Source organism: Bombus huntii, chromosome 16 (assembly GCF_024542735.1).
Source record: "Bombus huntii isolate Logan2020A chromosome 16, iyBomHunt1.1, whole genome shotgun sequence".
Lineage (NCBI taxonomy): Eukaryota > Metazoa > Arthropoda > Insecta > Hymenoptera > Apidae > Bombus > Bombus huntii.
Genome location: NC_066253.1, coordinates 8,795,501 through 8,821,552, shown reverse-complemented (window position 1 = coordinate 8,821,552; position 26,052 = coordinate 8,795,501). Strand labels below are relative to the sequence as shown.

The window sequence follows — 26,052 nt, the reverse complement described above, 5'->3', positions numbered from 1 at the left end:
AGCCGCATAAAGCTGTGACCCTTGGAAGAATCGATGTTCACGCGTGACAAATTGAAATTGTGCGAAGGTTCCGGTACGAACATCACAAGCGTCGATACCAGGGGCACAGGCACATGTTCTGGGTTCATTATATATTTATAAAGGGCTGACGATTCAGTAGATGGTCCGGGTAAATTTAAATTGTAAATGAACGCATTGCTGGTTTCAAATAAAAGCCTGGATAAGAGCGGATATGGTATGAGAGTCTGTCGTGGAAAGGGGAACAGGCCGCTTTTATTTGTAAAGTTTGAATCTCCTCGATATTGAAGATGTTGAAGCTGCAAGTATGTATTTCATTTTAATCCATTCGAGACCGAGATTTAATTGTAAGACGATACCTAGGTGTCGGTACGATCTGAATGTTTAGTTAGAATGATTCTGTGTTTTACTCTCTCCAGAGTATCCTTTTCATACTTTGATTTTAAATCGATGACAATCTTAAATAGTATGCCTCATATTTTTAAAATATAAAATTATATACTATGTTATTCTATAATGTATTATGTATAGTTAAATATATATATAATAATTCTATATTGAAAAAAATATGAAATTAACATGATATATACATTACTACATAAGTTATATATAAAATATGTATATTATACCCTTGCCTACTGACTGATATGAATTTCTTTCGGTCTCGAATGCGTTAAAAGAGAGCGCAAAGAAGTCGAAATTACTTATTGCAATTAGTAAAACGACCTGAGAGGCAGACAGATACAAGAAAGAAGGAATATTATATTAGCGGCATTATCATGTTTTTGCTCTCTTTAAGTCTTTCATCGAGACAGACAATCTACAGGTATTAATCGACCAATTTCTCCAAGCTGATAACTTCGAATTGATGTTTATATATAAGAAGTGTTATGTGTTAATCTGTCTAAATGTTTAAAAGGTGTTATAAATTAAATGTTGTTAAACGATACGTAATTGCCTTTTGATCGTAAATTTTACTATCAAGGGGTCTTTTATGTATGCGTAATCATTGTGAATTATAACAATTTATGTGATCGATATTAAAGGTGTTTAAAAGCATGTATTTTTTTCTATATTATTATTCTCCTATATTATTATCCTATATTATTATAACATTCCTATATTATTATAATATCCAATTACATGTTGATACACAAGATATACAGATTATTATTTATAACGTTTTGGTTTTCTTAATTGAGTCATTCATTTAGCACAAATGATAAGAAATTAGTAATAATTCACAAAAAAAGGATATCGTAGTAGAAATATTATAAAAAAACATTTTCTGTTTTAGTGTAGAGTTACTCCTTCTTACAGACAGTGTCGTACAAATCTGTACGTCTCTGAGAAAATGTAGGTATCTGAGCCCTTACTTCCTCAACAACTTTTAGATCTGATAGAAAAAAGAAACATACGAAGTAATAAGTAATGCTTACTAATAAATTCAACAAATACAGAGGAAGATGGCTAAATCGATAAATTAACGAGACTAAAAATTAATTACATCATGGATCTCTCGCTTTTAATTTTAAGCTGTAAATTACCGATATCGGTGACTTTTTTTTTTTATTTATTTGTTGAATTTTTTTTTTTTTTTTTGATATCGGTGACTGCCATATTCTCTTGAGTTTCCAAATCGTAAAGAATCTTTCCCCAGGGATTGGTCAACTGTGTATGTCCCCATGCGACGTAACTTGCTTAAGGAACACGAGCCGGTGATATGCAGGCAACGTATAATTGATTATCATTCGCTCTGAAACGCTGAAGTAATGACCAGTGTAATGGTCCAGTGGTCATATTGAATGCCGCTGGATATATCAGCATTTGGCAACCTAACCCAGAGAAGCAGGAAATATGAAGCCACCGAATACCAATTAACTTCGTAGTTGCACGGTTCACATTCCATCATTTCTGAATATGCGAGGACAGTCCTCTTATTGTGCTTTTAATTCTTTTATTTGTTTCATTTTCAGCAAATATACTGGTTTTTTAAATTAAGCTTCTTTTTATACAGAGTTACAGATTATATTAATTTTATATAGAATATATTTAAGAAAAATATTTAATTTTTTGCTGGTTAAGTATTGATCGATTAAGTTACTGTACCTTTGTTCCGATAAATGCGTGCCATTTCCTCGAATCTAATATCATAGCAAATGCCAATACCTATTTTGCAGCCCTTCACATCGAACGTCGTTAGGGAGTTACCAGGACTGAGTGAATCACTCTCTCGAAAAGTAATCTTATTAGGAATGTCGATGTCGAATAGATGTACCTAATAACATAAAAATGTAGTCGCTAATTCTATTGCTGCAACTTTTGTAATTTAATATCAAAGTTACCAACTCCTAAACTTTAATTATTTTTTATTTAATAACTGACAGCGTTTTTATCACTTTCTTTTATTAAAAAATCCTATCATTTAATAATGTTTAAAAAGGAGAAAAAATAAGTATAATAATATTTTAAGTATGTGAAAAATTTATACAACACAAACACATTACAACAAAAATGGGCGTTTCCCGTATCATAACGTATTTTATAAACCGTAAATTATAGAATTGGTTATAGTATACGTATGTACATATGTATATTCCTAAATTATTCCTAGATAGAGTCACTTTCTTCGCCCCAATATTTTCAAATTCAAAGCCATAAAGGAATATATTACTTACCTTTCGGTGTTTTGCTATCAAAGTTCCATCGGGACCCCAAATAGTACAGGTATTGTACAATTTATCGCCCTCTATTTCAGGCATCGTGCCACCAACTACATAGATGTTGTTTTCTTTAGCTGCGTTCGATGAAGCAACGCTCGTTTCACCATCAGGAATACTCTCGGCGTATTTTGGAAAGTACTCTGCATTGCAATATTTCAATTAATGAAAAATAACTGTCTTTAGTTCCAACCATAAATTAAATTGAAATGTTTGTCAGTTTTTTATTTTTTAAATTATTAAAATAACTAAGTTTTATATTTCGACTTAATTAAATATGCAATTGCTTAGCTAATAGTATATATAATAAATTGTTTCTACAGGTTCAAAATGAAAAATGAATATTTAGAAATATTTAATTACGACAATGCTATTTGTGTTAGTATCAGTGGCTTGTTACTCAACGACTTTGCTAGTACTTTTTGAAACATAAAGTTAGTTTTCAATTAACACTTATACTAGAGGCGGAATTATAAATGCAAAATAATTGATAATACTAATTTATAAGTTCCTAATTATTAGTATCTTAAAAAATATATTTATACAAAAATCACGATAATCATGAAAATGGGGAAATCCTATATTCTCGAATCAATTCACAATTTATTTTGTATATTAATTAGATTCAGCGCTCATCAGTACGTACTCACTGGCGACATCGAGAAAATGTATCGGCAATTCCTCGTACGACCAGAGGATCGGAAATATCAAAGGATATTATGGCGCAGCGCGAGTGGAGAAACAGAAACATATGAGCTTAACACCGTAATACTCTTATCATAGAAATAGAAGCAGTCCTCAATTCCCGCCCGCTAACTCCTATCTCCACCGATCCAAATGATCTCCTAGCCCTCACTCCCGGACATTTCCTCATTGGCGATTCATTAATGTGCTTACGTGATCGAGATTTCAGAGACATTCCATCGAACCGACTCTCCAAATGGCAGCATATCCAACAGCTTAAACAACATTTTTGGAACCGCTGGCATAAGGAGTATTTGAACGAGCTAACCAACCGCAATAAATGGAGCAAGGGTGGACACAGCATCCAAAAGGGCACAATCGTCATCCTCAGAGAGGACAATGTTCCCTCCATGCATTGGCCTCTGGGCCGAGTTATCAAGGTTCATCCAGGCGCCGATGGTGTCATCCGGACAGCTACAGTTCAGACGGCAAAGAGCATTTTGGATCGGGGCGTCAAAAGGCTTGTCCCACTGCCAATTCAACCCGATGTCGAGAAACCCGAACAACTAGCCACCGAGACGAAATAAGATGGGAACTTCAACCACACCTCGCTAGTTTGATCGGTACCCTCTCAACGGGGGGGAATGTTACGCCATGCGGCTTACCATAGGTCATATTCTTAACTATCGATCGCGGCACTATAATGTCGCAGACGGATCGTCGCGTCTGCCCGACAAACAAACATTGTAGTGGCAAGCGCATGGTTCATTAAGCAGGGCGACTTCCAGAAACGTCGACTCGTGGCCCGTATTTTACCTCGCAGTAAAAGAATGTGGCGTGATCCGAACGTAGTGGGGGTCGCCTTCCAGAAAAAACGAAAAAAATTGAAAGGCGTTCAGAACTTTTCGAGAAGTCGAACCGTCAACACATGTGGTATGTCGCGCATTACTTATCAACCAAAACGCAGTTACATTTTTTTTGTTCCATTTATATCTTTCTAGTTAATAAGTTGTTGAAATAAACATTAATTTATTTGTGTTAATTCTGTGGAATTTCATTGAACTACCCTTATTATCATAATCGAAATAAGGGGATCGATCAGTTCGTGGCGTCGATTATTTAATCGTAACGGGAACTTACAACTCTCGTTGACGTGCTATCTCGCGATCGCGTCTCTCCGCGAACGGTCGAAACAAAATGATTCACTAAAAACTGTCCTGAATTCCTAAGAATTTATTTACCGCAAAACTGACAAAGTGTTTATTTAAAAAATGAGGTTGAAGGTAGTCCTTTTCTTTCATTTCATTCATTTTCATTTTCTTTCTTAAGTATGGCTAACACAATATCTAATCAATTAAAATTTTATATTTTTACGTGAAAAGTTTCTTTAGATAATTATTATCAACATGATGACTAACTCTTACGGATTAATACGTGTCTGTAGGGCAATCCGGTGGACTTGATCGGCTTTTTACTTCGAAAGTTGAGTAATCGGTGTCGCTTTCTTACGCATCTTTGAACTGTATAAATGTTTTAAAATTGTTTGATCCAGAATGTACCACACCGGACAATCAAGAAGGCAGGTGCCTTGACTACAGAAAATGTAAACCTCTGCAAGAAATATGGCAGATACAGTACCGTACAGCCACCGATTTTTATAGACGATCAGTGTGCAGATACCAGGTCAATGTTACGATCGTTTGCTGTCCGAACGATCCAAACAAAGAGAAGAGAGAAATTTTAATAAAAACTGTGTATAAGTATAAGGCTTTGCGACCACCATACTGTGGTTTTAGCAACGTCTCTCATACCAGGGTGGTCGATGGTAAACCAGCTGAACTTGGTACGTTTTATGTCTTTCTTTCCGATTAATAATAAGCCATTTACTGCAAAGCATGAACTTTAAAGGCATTAAACAGCACATCAATGTACATTTCAATTAGACTAAATAATAATGCTATGATTTTATCGGTAGTAACTTTACTTATTAACTTGAATTATTTCTTTCTTTTACTTCATGTTAGGAAGAGTATCTTTTTGCTTGAAATAAAAAATTGATATAGGAGTAATAATATGGATAGAGATCAAAAACTGTTAGGGCAGAAATTACACGTTTGAACTTTATAGTTCAGTATAGTTCAAATAGAAATTATATAGAATTATTTAATAATTTGTATTCCACTGGAATAGGTAATAATCGTTGTTACTCATTATGTGAGAAAAAATTATGTATATTCACAACTATGACTATTGCATTTTAGGCACTTGGCCATGGATCGCTGCATTAGGTTTTCATAATCCCCGAAACCCAGACAAACCACTATGGAAGTGCGGAGGTTCCCTGATATCGGCTAGGCATGTTTTGACCGCAGCACATTGTGCACATATGGATGGAATAGAAAACATACACAATCATAATATTGCCATTCTTAGATTGGTGGAGGAGGTGCCATTTTCGAGTAAGTCCTCAAATATATATATATATGCTATTGAGTATTACTGAAGTATCATATCCTGAAATTTCTTAATGTACACATATATTGTGTCATAAAGCGTGTATAATTCTTTCTCATACTTTTGGTCATTCGTTTCCTGCATTTTCATTTATTTTTTTATTTTTCAGGGTACTAAAAAAAGGATAATAAAAAAAATAGGTACTCTAACGAAATAGTAAATATAAAGAGTACAACATAACCTATAATTTCATAATTCGACTATGAATAAACTATGAAGAACCAATTAACCAAAAGTGACTCGCAAATTAATTAATAAATCACGACATAATACTATATTCAATTAGGATAACCTACAATTCGACAATTTAATCAAATCTCGTAATAACATCATGAATAATTCAAGGAAAAGGCAAAAGGAATGGAACGATAGGAATACACACCTTTATAACAAACAGAAAATATCAAGCATTTAAATATACAGCAAATATGGACATACAAAACCACAATAAACAAAATATATCTTATATACAACTAGATATAAAATATATAAAACACCTAGGCATATTAAGGCACATAAACCAGGAATTTTGTCAAAATCCGCACACGAAACGTCAAGATTGAAGTAAAAGGGATTCCACGAACAATACACCTGAACAAGTTAAAACTAACACATAATCGAAACAGACCATCAGAACGATTTCAAGAGGCACCGTAGTACGGTGGTATATGGAACAACACTGCTTGTCGAACACTGCAGATAGTGGTAACCTAGAAGGAAAAAGGAAAGTTACTATGCGTGCTCTAACTGTTACTTAAATATAAAATGTGTCATTCAATAAAATAATTACAAAACAGTGGAAGTGAATAGTACCTCGTGAACAATTATTCATCGTAGAAGGAAGTGCATATGCAAAGACAGGTTATGTGTCCATATCCATAGAACACAAGGTATGACAGCCAACTGAAACAAATGGAAGAATTAACTTCAATTGTTTCAATACAAAACATAATACTACTAAATGTTTATAACAATATTGTGCCTCAACCAAAGGCAGTGTGACAGTGCTTATCGAATCATGCAGATAGTAGAAACGTAAAAGAAAAAGGAAAATTACTATGTGTGTGTTCTAACCATCATTTAAATACACAACATGTTAATTCAATAAAATAATTAAACGCTGTGAAAATGAAAAGCACCTAGTGCACAATTAATCATCGTAGAAGGAATCATCCCGTGCCCGCGGCTACGTCTGGTGACCCGTTAGGTCACCCTAAACCAGAACCCGTCGTCATAAAGCCCGGTTGGAACATTAAAAGTTATTTTCTTATTTTTATTGCTTCAACATACAAATCTTGATTGTGGTATTGGGAGTTTTCCCAGCATTCCCGACGGCAATCCCGGTGTCCTTCCATCTCCCACATATATCTATGTCGGGTTTACATTAGAATTAGAGTTAGGGGCGTGAAACGAATCTTCGTTCGGACTACACGATATCGTTATGCAACAGAGAAGACATTGACTAGTGCAAATACGATTATTATAGAATTGGACAAGTAGCCGTGGTAATTAGATACTCGAGAAACTAATGACAATGATCTTAGGTTCAATAACGAATCCGCGGTCAACGGGATGGTAGATGAACATGCTCACAATATCTATGTCGAACTCTTTGTTAAAACGTGGAATATCCACCGAGCGTACAGACTCTATGTAACTCGCTAATACGACCTCACGAGAGAATGACTCTCCGTCGCGATGATGCTGCAGAGGAAAGTTATGATGGGGTGTGTCTGAGGACACGAGATCATCGGATTCGTCGAGGATACCCTTCGTTCAGAAGGTGAGGGAATTTGGCGTTGCTGCTAATTGGTCAATCTGCATATCGGTAGTTAGAGAGAGATGCAGGCCGCCCTCGAGGGAAAGTTGCTAGTCGTTCGTTGAAAAAAATAGGTCTCCCCTATCTCCCCGTAGTTGGGTCAAAGACTGTTTGTTTGTTTGAAGGACTTTAGGTAACTAGATCTTAGTGTTTATAACGGCCCTCGGGCTAGCTGATCACATACTGTGGCAACGCGTCGGCACTGCTAACCATCATACCCGAAGAATAGGATCTGCGTGTGGCAAGCCGCGGGACAGAAACCGTTGGAATGTTTACTGTCGCGTGCCGCTACAAATATTTCTTTTAAGGAGAGCTATAGAATTACTCCATATCTTTGTTAGGCAAAGCGTTCATCCCGTGACCGCAGCCACGTTCGGCGACTGGCTGTCGCCTCGAGCCCAAGTTCATTGTCACAAATCTCGAACAAACACAATCGGATCGAAAGACGACAATTGTTTAATTACGCCTATGATAGAATCTAGATTACGGTGTTAGGGGATTTTCCCGAAGTTCCAAAGGGCAGGCTCTGATATCCTTTCATCTCCGACACGGCCATCCTGACATTCACACGTCCTCGTGTGTAACTAAAATATTGCGTTTTTCCAACATTAGACTCGATGTAACTGATATTATTTACCGTTCAACTAAATGTTCCAAATAAGTCAAGGGTCCATTTCAACAACGATATTTCGTTCGGAGGTTTGACAACAGAAAAATTCAAGAGAACAAGAATTTGTAGCATTATAATTTGTATTCAAAGTGCTAGTTGCATCCTGTGGTTTATCAGTCGGATCGTAATGGCATGATGGACTATCTGCGATTTTGTACCCAGATGAATCTCGATTTTCTAGATTGCACGACCTCACAGAGTTTCATTACATTATCACTGGTAGTGCGTGCGAATACACGACCGCTTCAGCTTCGTAACATTACCGCTGGCAGTGCGTGCGAATACACGACCGCTTCACCTTCGTAACATTGGTATTGAAATGTTATGAGTATAGAGCTAATGACCCTCAGGGGTCGGGGTACTCATATAGCTCGGGTCACTGTCCTCGCCATTGCCACCAACATCCAAATCCGTAGGAATGCGACTATCTGGCATTTCCTTAACCTGTCGTGACAGTATTTATAAGAACGTTTGTTGTCGTTTTTAGAATATATCTGTCTCCCTCCAAAATTTCTGCTATTACAAATCGACCCTTAAATTTCGGATCTAATTTACTGTGGTTTCTTTCTTCAATTTTGCGTAATACAAAATCACCGAGGTTAAACCTAACTACTTTAGCTTTATTTTTGTCGAACCTATCTTTACCGTACTTGGCGCTAGCATCTATATTCTCTATTGCCTGCTGTCTTACATGAGAGATATCTACTTCTCTTTCGTCGATATTATCGGGTATCAACAAGTCGTAAGGTCTTTGCTGTTCTACCAATTAATAGATCCAATGGACTCGATTTAGTCACGCGGTTGGTGGTGCAATTCGAAGCCAACTGTATTTTGCCAATCGCGTCTAGCCACGATCGTCCGGTCGTTTCTATGATTGTGAACATAATTTTCAACGTACTCATAATATGCTCTACCTGTCCGTTGGCCCTACTCGCACCGGTTGATGTTAAGTGGAGTTTAGCGTTTACCTTGACAGAAATCTTGGAATTCATTACCCGTAGGACACCTCTCTTGATCCGCTATTATCCGGCAAGGGCTGCCAAATAAAAATATAGCATACTTACGTGCTCTAGCGGTACTAAGAGAATCTATTTTACGAGTATGATGCAGATATGCGAATTTAGTGAAGACGTCGACCAAAACAATGACATATTCTTTCGAACCACTTTTACCGCTTAGTTTGCCCGTTATGTCCACGTGAACTGTATGCCAAGGTATGCTAGTCTTAGGTATAGGATGTAATTCAGCTTGTATTTTACCTGAACTGGCCTTAGAAACTTGACAAGCATGACAGTTCTCTACGAATTTGCGAACATATTTCGCCATTCCTTCGAACCAGTACTACTCGTACAACTTCTCAAGCGTTTTATCCCAACCTAAGTGCATATTTGATATATTGCACATGGTTAATAACGGACCACCTAAAACTTCTAGGGACAATGGGAAAGCAGAGAGTTTTGCCTTTTCTCTGTATTTTACGATGGAGGGTGCCAGACCGCAACTCATACGTATTCGCGACGTCTTCCGCGAGCTCTTCGTTCTGCAATTTGTTGACGATCTCAGAAATTTGGGGGTCGCGACGTTATTCCGCTAGTAGCCAATCTTCGGAGATTTCGGTCAAATTGATTTCCTTCTCTACGACTTCGTTGATCGTACGGTGACCCAAGCTTACGGGATTTCGCGAGAAGAAATCTACGTGGGCCATTCGTTTACCCTCCCGGTACAGAATGTCAAAATAAAAGTTTGTAAGTAAGCCCACCACCTGTTAACCCTGTCATTTAAATTTACCTTACTACTGGATGCCTTGAAAGGATTACAATCGGTGACGACAAGAAATTCTCGTCCGTGGAGATAATGGTGGAAATGCTTGACGGCGTTCACAACTGATAACGTTTCTAGTTCGTAAGAATGATACCTAGATTCCGCAGGGCTACTTCTTATACTGTAATATTTTATTACTCTATTTGTACCGTCAATCTTGTGCATTAAAATAGCCTCATATCCATCCGAACTAGCGTCGGTATGAAGTTCTATCGGATAGTTCGGGTCAAATACCGTTAACACCGCCTATCCATGCCTATCCGTCCAAGTCATGTTTTTATTATCGGAAGTAAGCGCATACAAGGGTTTCATTACCCGTGAGAATTTAGGGACGAATTTTCGGAAATAAAAGGCTAAACCTATGAACTACCTGAGCTGTGTGACGGTCGTTGACGCAGGTAAAGAACTCAAGGCGTGTATTTTACTCGGACTGGGATGAACTTCTCCGTCACGAATTACATATCCCAAATAGAGTACCGAGGTTTTTAGAAAAGAACATTTTGGGACAGTTAAAGGAGAATCCGGCTTTTACGATGGTATCTAGTACGGTGTGCAATCCTTTTAGAGCTTGATCTATCGAATCGGCAATAATTAGAACATCGTCCAAATAGACGACAACGTACGAATGGCACGTCGGCTGTTATACGTGTTTTCAAAGGAATCTCAAGAATGATCTCTCGTTTCGTTTGTTCACAACATTAAAATCATCAGTCGCTGCTGAATACAATGAAGGAAAGTGTGGTACAGATCGCCCCGACCAAATGTTTTCTTATATCACCACAATTAGAAAAGGGATCAAATGGTACAGAAGACTTGGCATGCGACTCCTTCTGAGGATTTCTGTGGTAAACGTTTCTTTGATAGTTTACAAAATTGTAGCAAGGAAAAACATAAATATTAGAATATTTAGACAAGCATCAGTTGTAAAACTAATAGGGCTGTCCGAAAATGCAAAAAATCCCCGCCCTCGACGGAGTCAACGTAATATCGCCGTTCGGAAAAATGATTCCGAAAGAAACACCAGACGCAAACGTAACCATGCCATGCAAATAAAAGACGTGGAATGGACCAAACAAAGGCACAAAAGAATTTGAAGAAAGCAACAACTTGTTGTCCAAATCGTCCAACGGGGTATCCGATGCTGTATATTTCCTAGAATTAGGACGAATGGGGATTTGGCGAAACCCGCTGGCCATATCCAGACTAATAAAATATCTCGCTTTTGCAGTCTCGCGACTTGATCCGCAATAAGGGGTAATGGATACCAATCCGCGACCGTATTTTGATTTAGTTCTCGAAAATCTACACACAATCTATCTGAACCATCGCTCGTCTTCACGAGTAACATAGGGCTCGCGAACGGTGAATTACTAGGGCTTATGACTTTTGGCTCTAATTAATTCGATTATTCTCTCACGTACTATTCTGCGCAAGAAAGAAAGAATGACTTTCCGTCCCGATGATGCCACAGAGGAAAACTATAATGGGGTGCGTCCAAGGACACGAGATCATCGAATTCGTCGAGGATAGCCTTCGTTCCGAAACTAAGGGAATTTGGCGTTGCTGCTAATTGGTCAATCTTCACATTGGTGGTTAGAAAAAGATGCTAGCCGCCCTCGATGGAAAGTTGCTAGTGGGAGACGTCGTACGTTGAAAAATAGGTCTCCTCTATCTTCTCGTAGTTGGGACAAAGACTGTTTGTCTGTTTGAAGGACTTTAGTTAACTAAACCTTAAGATTTATAACGGGCCCTCGGGCTAGCCGAACATGTACTGCGGAGACGCATCGACATCTGGCAATCATCTTACTCGAAGAATAGGGTTCGAGTGTGGCGAGCTACGGGACAGAGACCGTTGAAATGTTTATTGTCGAGTGTTACAACTATTTCCTTTCTAAGGAGAGCTACAGTATTACTTCATGCTTTTGTTAGACAAAGCGTTCATCCCGTGACCGCGGCTACGTTCGGCGACTAGCTGTCGCCTCTAGCCCAAGCTCATTATCACAATTCTCGAACAATTTCACAACCGGATTGAATAACTACAATTATTTAATTACAGCTATAGTAGACTCTAGATTACAATGTTGCGGGATTATCCAAAATTCCAAAGGCTCCGGTGTTCTTCCATCTCCCACATATATATTGCGGTTTTCTGTTTTTTCGTTACGGCACGTGCGGAGCGCGGGACGTGACAGATGATTTCGTCGATTTTGACGGAAACTAATCGTCATTTCCTTCCCGTTTGAGATATTTCGACGTTAAAGCGCGCTTTTCACTCCATTTTACGCACCGAATGTAATGCACGCCCGTTTCAGCGTCAAAACAAGCCCCGCAGCTCGCAAATTCAATCTTTTACTCGATTTTGAAGAAAACAAAGTGTTATTTCGTTCCTATTTGAGATATTTCGACGTTCAAACGCTCCTTTTTCTCCATCTTACACGCCGAATGGATCAGCGTAGACGACCCATACCTGAGGCACGGGTCAGACAGGAGTCGGTGGCGTCGGCACGCACCACCATCACCCATCACCACGCAGTTCCCATCGCTCCTTCGGGAGCAGCAGGGTGGTGAGTGGAGGGTGGTGCAGTCGAAGAAAAAGAAGAGAAGGAAGAAGAAAGCCACTAGAATTGCGGCGGAAAGCCAGGTCTATATGGTTCCGCCTATAAAAGGTGCACAGCCTGGGAGAAGGGCAAATTACACCTCGAAACCCAAGGCCGCCGCATCGACAGGGACTTCAACGAAAGCCCCCTAATAAGTTCCAACACCAAGAAAGGCCGTGCTCCCTCGCTTACCGTCATCATCAGGGGTTACTTTGACCCTGAGAGAGGGAGCTAAGACATCGTACGCGGAAGTGATAAAGGCGGTTAGAGGAAAAATCCATGGCATGGTAAGGCCATGACTGGTGCTATTATTGTAGTGATCCCCTGCGACAGTGTCCGGAAAAAGGCGTCCACGCTCGTGTCACGTCAACTTAAGGGTAGGTTGATGAAATAAAATAGCTGAGTCGTAACTCAACTACTGTGTTTATTTTCTAGCACATTGCTCGGAGAGGTGTTTACAGGTCGAGGGTTTTGTCTATCTCTCCTAGGTGTTCTCGTCTCATTACGGAGAAAAGCTCGGTGTGGGTGTGCCCTTTTTAATTAACAACGCGGATTCGCTGTTCGCACCTTCCGTTAGGAAAAGTGAGGGTAACGATCCACGATGCCAATTGGTTATAGGTCATGTTAATAATATTGTTTATGGGAAAAATCAGCTTTTTCGTTAGTCAAGTATTGGGGTTTTCCCATTAGGTAACTACCTGCTTTCCCTGTAAATAGTAAGGACGTATAACAACATAAGGGCTGTTTCAAGGACCATCCATAAACAGATAACACAAAAATAATAAACTAAAAGTTTAAGTTTATGGTGGATCCCTGGGGTAATTGAGGGTACGCTGTGGCCTTTGATATAAATTGACGTTACACTCGCTACGCATCTTGCACAGATCTTGGACCCGGCCACGGTCGAGGTCGCGGCTCCAGTCAGGATGGCGGAGCTGCGTATGGTCGGGTTTGACGTGTCCGTAGATAAGGAAGAGCTGCGGGTCGCCCTGGCGCTGGCCGCGGGATGTGGTATTGTGGAGGTCAAGTCGGGGAGATCAGCACCTCCAGAAGCGGCCTTAGCTTGGCCTGGGTGCGTTGCCCATTGGCCGGAGCGTGCAATCTTTCCCAGGCAAGAATGATCGCCCTGGGCTGGTCCACTGGAAAAGACGAAGCCATCGGGATGAGGCCCTTGCAGTGCTTCAAATGTTTGGAGCTTGGACATGTCAGGGCGACGTGCGTGCCCACGGCGAATCGGTCACACCTGTGTTACAAGTGTGGCGAATCCGGCCACCGTGCCAGAGGCTGCTCTTCCTCGACACACAAGTGCCCCTTGTGTGAATCTCTAGGTGCACCTGCTGCCCACCGTATGGGCGGGGCGGCGTGCAGACCCCCCAAGACAAGGAAGAACGGGCGAGAACTCGCCGGGGCTGTAAGGCAGGGTGACAACGCGGCTAGCCAGTATCTAGTCGGAGGAAGCACTGCCAAAGCGGTAGATGGCTGGGAGGAGGCTATGGATTTAGTACAATAAGTTCTACCGCATCCTCCAGACAAATTTAGGCCGATCGAGGCGGTCCGCGAGGATTTCCCTTAAAAAAAAAGGAAAGATAATTGCAATTAGTTGCAAAATTTTGATTTACTTTTCATTTCTCATGGCTGATTTCTATTAATGCTTAATATTCTTGTTACAATATAATAATGTATTATATTATGTTAATTATTATTTATTATTTTATCGTTAGTTCATCAACCATGAATAGTTAATGATTTAATAGCTAATTGTAACTAGTTGCAAAGTTTTAATTTATGGTTTGCTTCTCCTGGTTAATTTCTATTAATTTCTAATATTCCTGTTACCATATAATAATGATGTATTATATTGTACTAATTATTATTTATTTTTTCCTCGTTACTATCTTCCATTTGTAATATCATCTTATTAAATATTTATTTCTTCATCGAAAATATAACTTATTTTGCAACGTATAAAAGTTACTACATACACGTGTTGATCAGCATTACTTTCAAAATGGCCGCTAGAAAATGTCCTTATTATATAGTGACTTTTATTATTACCGAATTAATTATTTATCTGTTAATTAATTGTAACTTTATTTTAGTAGATAACGTATAATTGAAGTGGGAATAATATTATTTTGTATTTATTTTAGTGTATATAATTATTGTATGTATTTATTGTATGTATGTATTGTATGTAAAAGTTACTTCGTGCTCGTGTCACGACCAGCATACTTCAAATCCGATGGTCTGACGATAGAGATAAAGATGTGGCGGCACTCGGCGACAATGTATATCGCTGAAGTGCCTAATGAACCATCAACATCCCAACGGTCCTTCCACCAAAGGTTCTAGAAGAAAGAGCACGTGGCAACGATCGCGGACGCCTAGCAAATGCATGGACGGCGGGGATGTTGAGGAGGGATCCGATCGAAAGTAAAATCATAAGAGTCAGTCTTAGAAAGTCACGCCTAGAGTTCGGAAGTGGATTGTAAAGTGTATTGTTGTTAGAAAAAAATAAAGTTTTCTTTTTTTATTTTTCACCTCAAATTTCTTTTTCTATTTTGTTATTTTACGTGACATTTTAGTGATCCTGCCAGGATGAAAAGTGTTTGTTCGGAAACCAAAAGACATTCATCATCTACGGAAGATCGAATTATTTGGGACTATGGTCATCCGCAACAACAAAGTAACTATTACGAACCAAGTGAAGTGACAATAAAAGGTAAACTGAATTCCTTTGTACGTTACCGTGAAAGAAAATTTAGCTTCAGTAGCCAAGACTCGTTTTCGTCTGAAAATTATAAATCAGCGCAATAATGTCTAAGGCAAACGAATCTCAAACTTCAACCTCAACTGACCCAATGTTGCGAGCAATATGGGACAGTATTCAAAAACAGAACGAGAACATTGCCCTTTTACGAGAGGAAATATTACGTTTGTCTATGCAAAATGACGAAGAGAACAGACACAGTACAGCAGAAATCGAGAATCTCGGGAAAACTGTCGCAGCGCTGCGGACTGGGTTCGGATCCCCTGCGACCGATAAATTTGCTTCCATTATCACCGAAGACAATGAAAGTGCATCGACAGCAATCAATCGCACCGTGAATATGGCAAAAGCACGTAAACTGTCAGGGTAAGCAGCTCCAGACACCCCACCTGTCCACCTCGACATCGAACAACCCGAGGTGGAAGAAAGAGGCTATTTTCCGCCCGCCCCTCCCACTCTAGGAGCTAAGGATGCAATACGCTACATCCCAACGCTCAACGGAGATGATGATGTAGGAGTTGAAGACTTCATCAAAGAAGTGAGAAGTATGAAGGATCGCTGTATGGGGCAAAATTTATTGCTAAAAGCAATAAAAGTGGAAAAAATCGTGGGGAAAGCAGCCCAAAGTATTCGCAACATTCCTATTGAGTGTTACAGTGATCTGTACGACGCACTGAGAAATAACTTAGCAGCACAAGTGACTTCGGATGAGTACCAAGAACAATTACGAGAGTTGAGACAGGGACGCGAGGAATCAGTGCAAAGTTTTAATATTCGGTTTAGAAGAATACTCAACCGTTTGCTGTACGCAGTAACCAATGAGTACCCACAACCACTAACACGTAAAATTATGACCGAAGAAATCACGAAGAAGACTGTTCGTGTGTACCTAAAGGAACTCAGACGCGACATAGGGCGAATACTATTAAGCAGTGAACCCTTGAATCTTCCGGAAGCTGAAAAAAAGGCAGCCGATGTAGAACGCTACTTGCGAGAAGAACGACAACCTAATTGGTCATGTAATCGCTTACCTTCGGTTAGTAATCGCCCCAACAACCGGCATATGCAAGTAAGACGATCTAATGTACCATCAAGATCGCCTAACACGCCAGTAGCTCAGAAACCTGCTACATTTAACCAAGTAGAAAATAGATCACCTGCTGAACGCGCGCAGATGAAGTGCTTCAAATGCGGAAAGCTGGGACATATTGCCAACAAGTGTCAAAATTTTCTACCACAGAGCCAAGCAAGGATTCAGGTAGTCCAGGAAAGGGACGAAATACAAGAAACAACATCGAACCAGAAGATGGACGAACCGTACGAGACATGCGAGTCAACATCGCCACGAGAAGATTACTCGCAATACCTTTGTCAACCCGAACCGAAGAGCGAGTATTTCTGGTCGACACAGGAGCAGGGATAAACCTGGTGAAACGTAACAAAACTCGCGATACAAATCAACGCGATACAAATAGGGCCTAAACAAAAATTTTCTATGGGACGAGACAAATACGAAACTAACGAATACGTAACGAAACGAATTTTTGGACAAAATCACATTTTTCACATAGTACCGAACAATTTCCCTATTATCGAAGACGGAATCATTGGGCTACCATGTTTAGAGAAGTATAACTATTCAATATCCAATGACAAAATCCGATTAAACGACAAAACCATTTTATTTCAGAAACCAATACATTTGACTCCTGGAGAAAACAGAGTTCAAACAATCTATTTGGAAGGCAAACCAACTAAAGTATGTTTTATCAACACTGGTGAGCAAAACATTGAAATTTCTAGCAATATTCAAAATTCTCATGACTTTTCCAACGTATCAAAACTAAAAAGCCTAGTGAGAACAGATCACATTGAAAAACCAATCCGTGAATCCATCGAAAAGATTATCCTCCATTATATTGACATCTTTAATTTAGAAACCGATCTTTTACCCTGTACTAATTTAACTCAGCACACAATTTCGTTAACCAAAGACAAAATTATTAACACACGATCGTATAGACCATCGGAATGTCACCGTGACGAGATTTCGCGACAAATAGGAGACATGTTGAAGAAAAATATTATAGAAGAATCCGAATCCCCTTATAACTCTCCGGTTTGGGTAGTTCCGAAAAAATTAGACGCCTCAGGAAAACAGAAATGGAGAATAGTTATCGATTTCAGGAAACTAAATGAACTCACAGAACAAGCTTACCCTTTACCTGATATAGACGACATTTTAACACAACTAGGAAACGCAAAATTCTTTTCGGCACTTGATTTATCCTCAGGATTCCATCAAATTCCAATGAACGAGGAATCTAAAAAATATACCGCTTTTTCGACACCGCAAGGGCATTTTCATTTCAATCGAATGCCATTCGGACTTAAAAACGCACTCGCTACCTTTCAAAGATTAATGGACAGAGCCTTAACTGGACTTGTAGGAAAATACTGCTTTGTTTATTTGGATGACATAGTGATATTCGGAAAAACGATTCAAGAACATAACGAAAACCTCGCGATAGTATTTCAGAGACTCAGAGAATTAGGACTTAAATTGCAACCGGACAAATGTGAATTCGTAAAACCGGAATTAGAATACTTAGTTTCATCCGAAGGAGTTGGAACCACATGGCCTAAACCAAACCACAAGAAATTAGACGCTGTAAAAAACTTTCGATTACCCCGCAATGCCACGGATGTGAAATCATTCTTAGGTTTAGCAGGTTATTATCGCAAATTTATTCGAAACTTTTCCAAAATCGCGAAAAGCCTTACAGACTTAACAAAAAAGGACACACCATTCCATTGGACTGACAAACACCAGATTAGCTTTGATACTTTAAAAGACAAACTCTGTAATTTCCCAATATTAGCTTATCCAGACTTTAACAAAACCTTTACCTTAACTACCGACGCAAGTAACGAAGGACTAGGAGAAATACTGTCACAAGACGGTCATCCTTGTTGTTACATTTCAAGAACACTGAATCCACCCGAACGAAACTATACCACGACAGAAAAGGCCATCGTATGGGCCGTGAAAAGATTAAGACAATATTTGTTAGGACGACGCTTCATTATTCGAACCGACCGCCAAGCTCTTAAGTGACTACACAATTGCAAAGACCCTTCTAGCAGACTGATTCGTTGGAGACTTAAACTCAAAGAATATGACTATGAAATCGAATATACAAAGGGTAAAGATAACACAGCTGCAGACGCTTTATCTAGAGTTCACGCAGTAACTCGCGACGAAGTAGTTAACCTCGACCTAGTAATTGATCACACTATTTCATTCAACGCATGGAAAGACAACAACGAGAATCCGAAACTCTGAGAAATTAAACCAAATGACCAAACATTTTACCAATTAACTCGAAACGACTTAGGAGAATACGACGAGACACTTTGGATCGGAAGACTTTACAAAATTCTTAAAAATACAACAAAAATCGGCATAGGAAATAACGATTTCACTCAATTAGAGAAAACGCAGATTAAACTCATGTTAATATATTTTAACGACACGTACAAGAAAATTACTTATGCACCTAATCCCATCTTAAAACTAGACGAAAACGAAATAATACAAGCAATAAAGGAAAACCATAACGACACCGTAGGACATTTAGGGATACAGAAAACGTATCAACGGATCAAGGATAAATTCAAAATTTCCGGACTTTTAGAAAGAGTAGAAAACTTTGTGAAAACATGCGACACATGTCAAAAGGAGAAACTAACACGTATCAGACCCAAAGAATCCCCACAAATCTCAGACACGCCATTTAACCCTAACGACAAAATCGCTATGGACATCATAGGACCGATGACGAAAACCAAACGCGGAAACCAATACATACTTTCAATACACGATGAACTTACGAAATATCTGATACTAGTTCCCCTTAAGACGCAACGAACTGAATCCATAATTAACGCGCTCATTGAACACTATATTTACATATTTTCGGCACCAAAAACGATCCTAGCAGATCAGGGACAAAATTTTGTTAGTGATTTAATGACAAAATTTGAAGAAGCTTTTAAAATCAAACACATCAAAACAACTTCATTTCACCCACAAAGTAACGGATCCCTCGAAAGAACGCCTGCCTCAGTTAAAGATTTAATTCGTACTGCATTACACGACAATGACAAAGAATGGGATGAAGTACTTAATTTCATTTGTTTAGGGTACAACACCGCGAAACATGAAGGAACAGGATTCTTTCCCTTTGAATTGACCTTTGGACGAAAAGCTAACTTACCTTCCGCAATATCCAAATTTCCCACACTTACCTATGATGATATGTACTCACTTTGGCAAAAACAGTTGAATAAATATTGGGAAACAGCTCACAAAACACTTATTCAGAATAAGCAACGATACAAGCGAGACCAAGAAAGAAAGATTGTTAAAACTCAGACCGTGTTTAGGAAAGGAGACTTTGTTTTAATTCACAACGACCATAAAAGAGATAAGTTGGACATTGAATGGTTAGGACCCTACAGGATTAACGATGTGAAAACTCCTTATTACATTATTTCTATCGACAATGCTAAGAAAAAGATACATGGTAACCGATTGAAAGTGTACTTTTTTAGGATAATGCTGACCCTAGAACTAGTAACAATACCCTTAATTAGTTGCCTTAAATTCACGGGATAGGAATTACGCTTTGTAAACAAACCCAACCAATTCACGATCGAAAACTACAACATGATTACGCCTGTGAAATTATTAGCTTCTCGAACACTAACAAATATTGTAAAATTGCTATGTTTAAGATTAACGAAATAACTTTTGTACCATTATATGCAGAAAATCAATTCATAGCGATCCCTGAAAGCGTAAACATATCCTTTGATCTACATTTAAATAATTCCATTCTACTACGATCTTAGAGGACCGAGATCAATCTAACCAGGGGGGGTATGTCACGACCGGCATACTTCAAATCCGATGGACTGACGATAGAGATAAAGATGTGGCGGCACTCGGCGACAATGTATATCGCTGAAGTGCCTAATGAACCATCAACATCCCAACGGTCCTTCCACCGAAGGTTCTAGAAGAAAGAGCACGTGGCAACGATCGCGGACGCCTAGCAAATGCATGGACGGCGGGGATGTTGAGGAGGGATCCGATCGAAAGTAAAATCATAAGAGTCAGTCTTAGAAAGTCACGCCTAGAGTTCGGAAGTGGATTGTAAAGTGTATTGTTGTTAGAAAAAAATAAAGTTTTCTTTTTTTATTTTTCACCTCAAATTTCTTTTTCTATTTTGTTATTTTACGTGACACTCGTGACGATCAGCATTACTTCCAAAATGGCCGCTTTGAATATTTCCAGTGTGTTGTAGTTTTTTATTCAATGCCGGAATGATTATTTATCTGTTACATATTTTTAACTCTATTTTAGTGGAATTGAAAATTGAAATGACAATAATATTGTTTTTGTGTTCATTATAATATGTGTATATACTGTGTGTTATTTTAATGTAATAGCATGTGGATTGTATTGCTGTTGACATCTATAAATTATTATTAGCACTGCTTCACTGCTTGGTTATGAGTGTTTTATATTTATATAGCTTTTGTTTAATTGGTTTAATTTAATATGTGCATAGTGTATCGTGTCACCAATCACTATTGTGTAGTATAACCTTATTTCTTTACACCAGATTTAATATTATATTATAATAGGTCAATACAATATAATAATCCCTTATTTTAATCTTGTTGTCGTTGATATTCTGTTAACCTGTCTCGATTAATTTCTAACCTATTTCTATATTTATTGGCTGTTTCTATTTCCTTCTTATTAGTTTGTTGTTACTTCGTACTTGTGATTTGCTGTTATTTCATAATTGTATGGTATAATTTTTGGAGTTAATCCATATATTATTAGATAGAGCTTGTTAATTGAATTATTGTTATTTATAGGTTCTCCAATTCTATTTTTTTTTCTGAACACTGCGTCACTTGCTTGGAACATCTATACGGTACGTGTTTTGCATTGTCTGGTTCTTCGTTACACTCTCAACACTTATTATAAGTACATTTATTTATCCTACAGCTGTAAGTATTAAAATTGCCATTTAATTTGTTTAATTTAATATGTTTACAGTGTATTGTGTCAACGACTACTATTGTGTATTATAATATTCTATATATCAAATTTAGTACAATAATATTATATAGGTTAATGTAATATATTATCCTCTTATTTCAGTCGTTTATGTTGTTGATATTAGGTTAACCTATCTTGATTTATTTCTAACCTCTTTCTATACTTATTGGCCAATTTTGTTTTCTTATTAATTGGTTGTTACTACATAATACAGTTTGAAGCTAGTCCATATCTTATTAGTTAAAACTTTGTTCACTACATTATTACTGCTTATAGGTTTTCCAACTTTATTCTTCAAGTCTATACGCTGTGTCGCTCACATAGGATATTTACACAGTGCATGTTTGGCATCATCTGGTTCTTCGTTACATTGTCAACACTTATTATGACTACTTTTATTTATGTTAGATCTGTAAGTATAAAAAAAAATGCCATATTTCGTAAGTATCCGCATAGTAAAATAGTCTGTCCTTTTTCTTGTTTGCAAAGACTATTGCGTCGACGTTGAGTTATTTTGTTATAATGTCACTAATTTCTTCTTGGTTTTTCAGTTTCCTATTGCCTTCTTTACTGTTCCAATAGTATCTACTTCAATACTCCGTACGTATTCACTTAAATTTGGTAGTATACTTCTCATAACTGTGTCGGCTTTTGTGTATACCTTTTCGATGTGAGTAGTGAATTTCCTACTAATATCAATTTCTATTCCAAAGTATTTTATAACATTCTCTTTTTTATTTATTTTTTTTTCATTTATTTTCTCAGGTTATAACTGTCAATCTTAATATTTATTACCTTCGGTATTCTCGTACCTGTAAGTAAAGTGGTTTCAGTCTTTTTTCATTGGCCAACTGTAAGTCTGTTGTCGAACATCAATTATTGACTGTTATCATTGCTTCTTTTAGTTTAACTTTAAAAGTGTTATCAATATTTAACATTTTTTCTCTTTTTTTTATATTAAGGCAATTGAGGTTAATCTATCCATTTGTTTCAGCTGAGCGTCGTATACTATGTTCTACAAAAATGGACCCATAACCAACCCCTGTGGAATTCCTGCATATACATTTCTTTCTACAATAATTAATTGTGTACAAGCCACTTTGATTTATAAGGTACTTTTCTCTTTTTAATCTCTTCCAATATCTTTGTTTAATTTATTGAATTAACGCATTTTATATTGAAATAGCGGCCAGAATACATAGTAATTTCCATTTTTTCTTTTAGGTTTCCGCTATCTTCATTATTCGACAAGCAGCGTTATACTATATACTACCATACTACGTTGCTTCCTGAAATCGTTCTGGCTATTGTCTCAGTTGTGTGCTAGTTTTAAATTGTTCAAGTGTATTGCACGCGGAATCCCCTTCACTTCAATCTTGACGTTTTGGTTCTGCAAAATTTCTAACACTTTATGCGATCCTGTATATTGATCAGAAAATTTTCCTTTGCTAGGTTCCTTTAGTAGGTATAACAGATCTCCTATTTTGAAATTTTGCGGGTTGATTCGTCTGTCGTAATATTCCTTTGATTTTAACTTGGATTTCATCAAATTTTCTCTTGGCATTGGCTCTTGGCACGGTGTTGATTTTACTGAACAGGTCTCTGAGATATTCCGCATTTGTTGGTTCTATATCCTCTTCGATTATCATTTCACCAGTGGGTTCTCTGGTCAAGTGCTCAAAAACTAATTCGTGCGGGGAGAATTTCGTTCCTTCGTGTACAGAGGTATTATAAGAAAACATGGCTAATTCCACCCATTTGTCTCAGTTTCTGGAATTTTCGATGTATAACTTGAGATATTCGGTTAACACGTGGTGAGATCTTTCAATTGAACCGTTGCTTTGTGAATGGTATGCCGACGTGGTGTAATTGTTTGATGCGAAATCTCTTTGCTACTTTCTTCATTAGCGAAGATGTAAAGTTCGGTCCCTGGTCGGTAAGAATGGCTCTCGGTGATCCGAATTGGCAAATGAATCGTTTTACGAAAACGTCCGCTATCTCAGCTGAAGAGATCCCTTCCATCGGAATCCCGATCGAATACTTTGTCAATAAATTTTGAATAGTTAATATATATTCATTTCCCTTTTGTGTCTTTGGCAATGAACCGATGATATCCGTACTAATTTTGTCGAAAGCTTTACCTGGTGTGTCTGTGAGCACCATCGGTTGCTTCGTCTTTATTCTTGTTAGTTTCTTTAACTGGCATTCTCTACAGGTTCTTACATATTCTTGAATCTCTTTCTTCATGTTTTCCCAGTAATAGTGTCCCGCTACGTATGATTCGTGTTTCTCTCGTATTATGTTGCTTCGTGCTTCCACTGGTGGGGTGATTACTTCCCCAGTGCAGATGATGATAGTTATGGTTTTTTCCATAAATACTTCCTTCAATTTCCTGATTGTGTGTTGCCAGGGTATTTCTTCCATATTTCCTTTGCTAATGCTAAAGGACATTAATTGTTTTTCGTTTACTACGTCCAGTAAGGATCTCAATGAATTTAATAAATTTTCTGGCATTATAGGAATATTTCGGTCTTCCTTTACGAGTAGGGGTACGATGTATTTTCCGGATTCTTGATTCAATCTTGCTCTTCCCAACATTAGATCTTCATAATGCGGCAGTTTCCCTGCTTCCTTCATTTTTAAAGCTCCTTTATCTATCGGAGCGCCCTGTATATCGACGAATATCACTTTATGATCATTCACTCTCGTAACTGAATCTTGTGTTTCCGAAATTTTTAGTTCTGCAAGTATCATAGATCTCGCGTCTTCTCCTCGTTGCCGTGTTGGTTCAGAGTCTGCCATAGAAGGCTCTTCTTCACTTGTTGTTCCTATGTACTCTATTTCTTGATCGGCTACTTCCTTGCCTGTGTTTACATCGATTTCGATAATGCTTGGTCAAAATATTTTACGGATGTTTCTTCTATGGTGAGATGCTTTCGAGTAAAGGCTTTTCCTTGTTTTCTCGAATCATAGAACTGAGGCAAGACGCGTGGTTTAGCTTCAAATATGGGAGAGTCCTCGGTTGAGGTATCCAATTGAAATCTATTTAAATGTGGATATCGATCTGGCGAGTCTTCTTCTCGCTTCCTGATTGGCAGGCACACCCCTGGGTTTCTAGACGATGCATCTGCGTTTGCATTTCTTCGTCCTTCTTTGTATTGGATATCGAACTGGAAGTCTGATAATTTCAGTTTCCATTTCCAAATTCTCGACGTGGGATCCTTAATAGAATTCATCCATACTAACGGTTTGTGGTCTGTTACTATAGTAAATTTCCTACCATACAGGTATGGTCTGAAATGCATCGCGCAGTAGACGATTGCTAGACATTTTTTTCTATGGTAGAATAGTTTTGTTTTGCGGGGTTTAGTAGTCTAGAGGCATACGCGAATGGCTAGTCCTTCCCAATCGGTTCCTGACTCAATACTCCGCCTATTGCGTATCCTGATGCGTTTGTCGTGAGCTTGAAGGGTTTGGAAAAATCTGGATATTAGTCCGACTCTTGGTGATTCTTGGTCGATACTCCTTGTATTTTCTTTTCTTTTTGGTCTTGAAATTTTTTATCCTCTGCTTGTTTCTTCGCGTGGCTGCAGGATGGGTTTCCCATAGTATTTGATGGTTGTTTCTTTGGTTTTACAGCCAGCATTGCATTCATTCTGTTCCTCGCTGTAGGTACTGGTCTTCTTGTCGCCTCCTGTACTCTTGGGCGATTCGGAGTATGGTTCCTTTGAGGCTCGCCCCGTTCTCCCGAAGGACGTTTCCCGATTGTTCCAATGCATAGGGTACGATTATTCCCAGCGTCTACTTGGGCTTTGAATTTGTAACAATCTTTTACTAAATGCCCAGGTTTTTTGCAATAGTTATAGGTTATCGTATTTTGTCTCGGAGCGTTTGGGTGATTCTGCGATGGCGGTACAAATCTTCGATCCTGGTGGTTGTTCCCGATGTTGTTATTATTGTTCAGGGGACGAGCGTTGTTACGGTTGTAATTGTTCGGGGGTGTCGGACGTTGGTATCGCGTTCTGTTGTTTTCTCGTTTCAATTCTTGTGTTGCTTTCACGGCTTGGCGGTACGCGCCGTCTAGGGATTGGTATCCTGCTACTTTTACTCGCAAATACATCTCATTTGGGAACCCCTTAACAAAATCCTTCCTTGTGTCCCAATCTATCGTATCTTGGACATCTTGGGATATCTCGCATCTTTCCCCATCCATTATCGCCAGCCTGAGATCTCTGACGCGGTCCATATAATCTAATATATCTTTTCCCCAGTCGTTGAAACACTGTTGCTAATTTAC

General features: G+C 38.4%; 4 protein-coding genes across 7 annotated transcripts in view; 2 read left to right on the top strand and 2 right to left on the bottom strand.

Annotated features, from left to right (window-relative positions):
* Window positions 1-26,052, bottom strand: part of LOC126874325 (uncharacterized) — a 153,316-nt gene that overhangs the window by 58,091 nt on the left and 69,173 nt on the right. The gene's annotated exons all lie outside the window — the stretch shown is intronic.
* Window positions 1,059-7,128, bottom strand: LOC126874340 (omega-amidase NIT2-A-like). The gene is made up of 5 exons (XM_050636275.1): window positions 6,750-7,128; window positions 6,565-6,646; window positions 2,697-2,881; window positions 2,128-2,296; window positions 1,059-1,853 (listed from the first exon to the last, which is right to left on the bottom strand). The coding sequence occupies exons 3-5, from the start codon at window positions 2,778-2,780 to the stop codon at window positions 1,720-1,722; spliced, it is 387 nt and encodes a 128-aa protein (XP_050492232.1). The 5' UTR covers window positions 2,781-2,881; window positions 6,565-6,646; window positions 6,750-7,128; the 3' UTR covers window positions 1,059-1,719.
* Window positions 2,899-6,730, top strand: LOC126874341 (venom serine protease Bi-VSP-like). 4 transcript variants are annotated; one of them, XR_007692750.1, is made up of 4 exons: window positions 2,920-4,705; window positions 4,867-5,025; window positions 5,084-5,265; window positions 5,447-5,598. XR_007692750.1 is itself a non-coding variant. In XM_050636277.1 (3 exons), the coding sequence occupies exons 1-3, from the start codon at window positions 4,253-4,255 to the stop codon at window positions 6,051-6,053; spliced, it is 309 nt and encodes a 102-aa protein (XP_050492234.1). In that variant the 5' UTR covers window positions 2,899-4,252; the 3' UTR covers window positions 6,054-6,730. The 4 variants fall into 4 exon arrangements, 2 of the variants coding, with proteins under 2 accessions (XP_050492234.1, XP_050492233.1); XM_050636277.1 differs by lacking the exons at window positions 4,867-5,025; window positions 5,084-5,265; window positions 5,447-5,598 and adding exons at window positions 5,684-5,881; window positions 6,046-6,730 and having other exon boundaries at window positions 2,899-4,355; XR_007692749.1 differs by having other exon boundaries at window positions 3,140-4,355; window positions 4,867-5,265; window positions 5,447-5,595.
* On the top strand, window positions 13,850-14,353 carry LOC126874822 (uncharacterized). The gene has a single exon (XM_050637260.1). It carries the CDS (start codon window positions 13,850-13,852, stop codon window positions 14,351-14,353), a length of 504 nt encoding a protein of 167 aa, XP_050493217.1.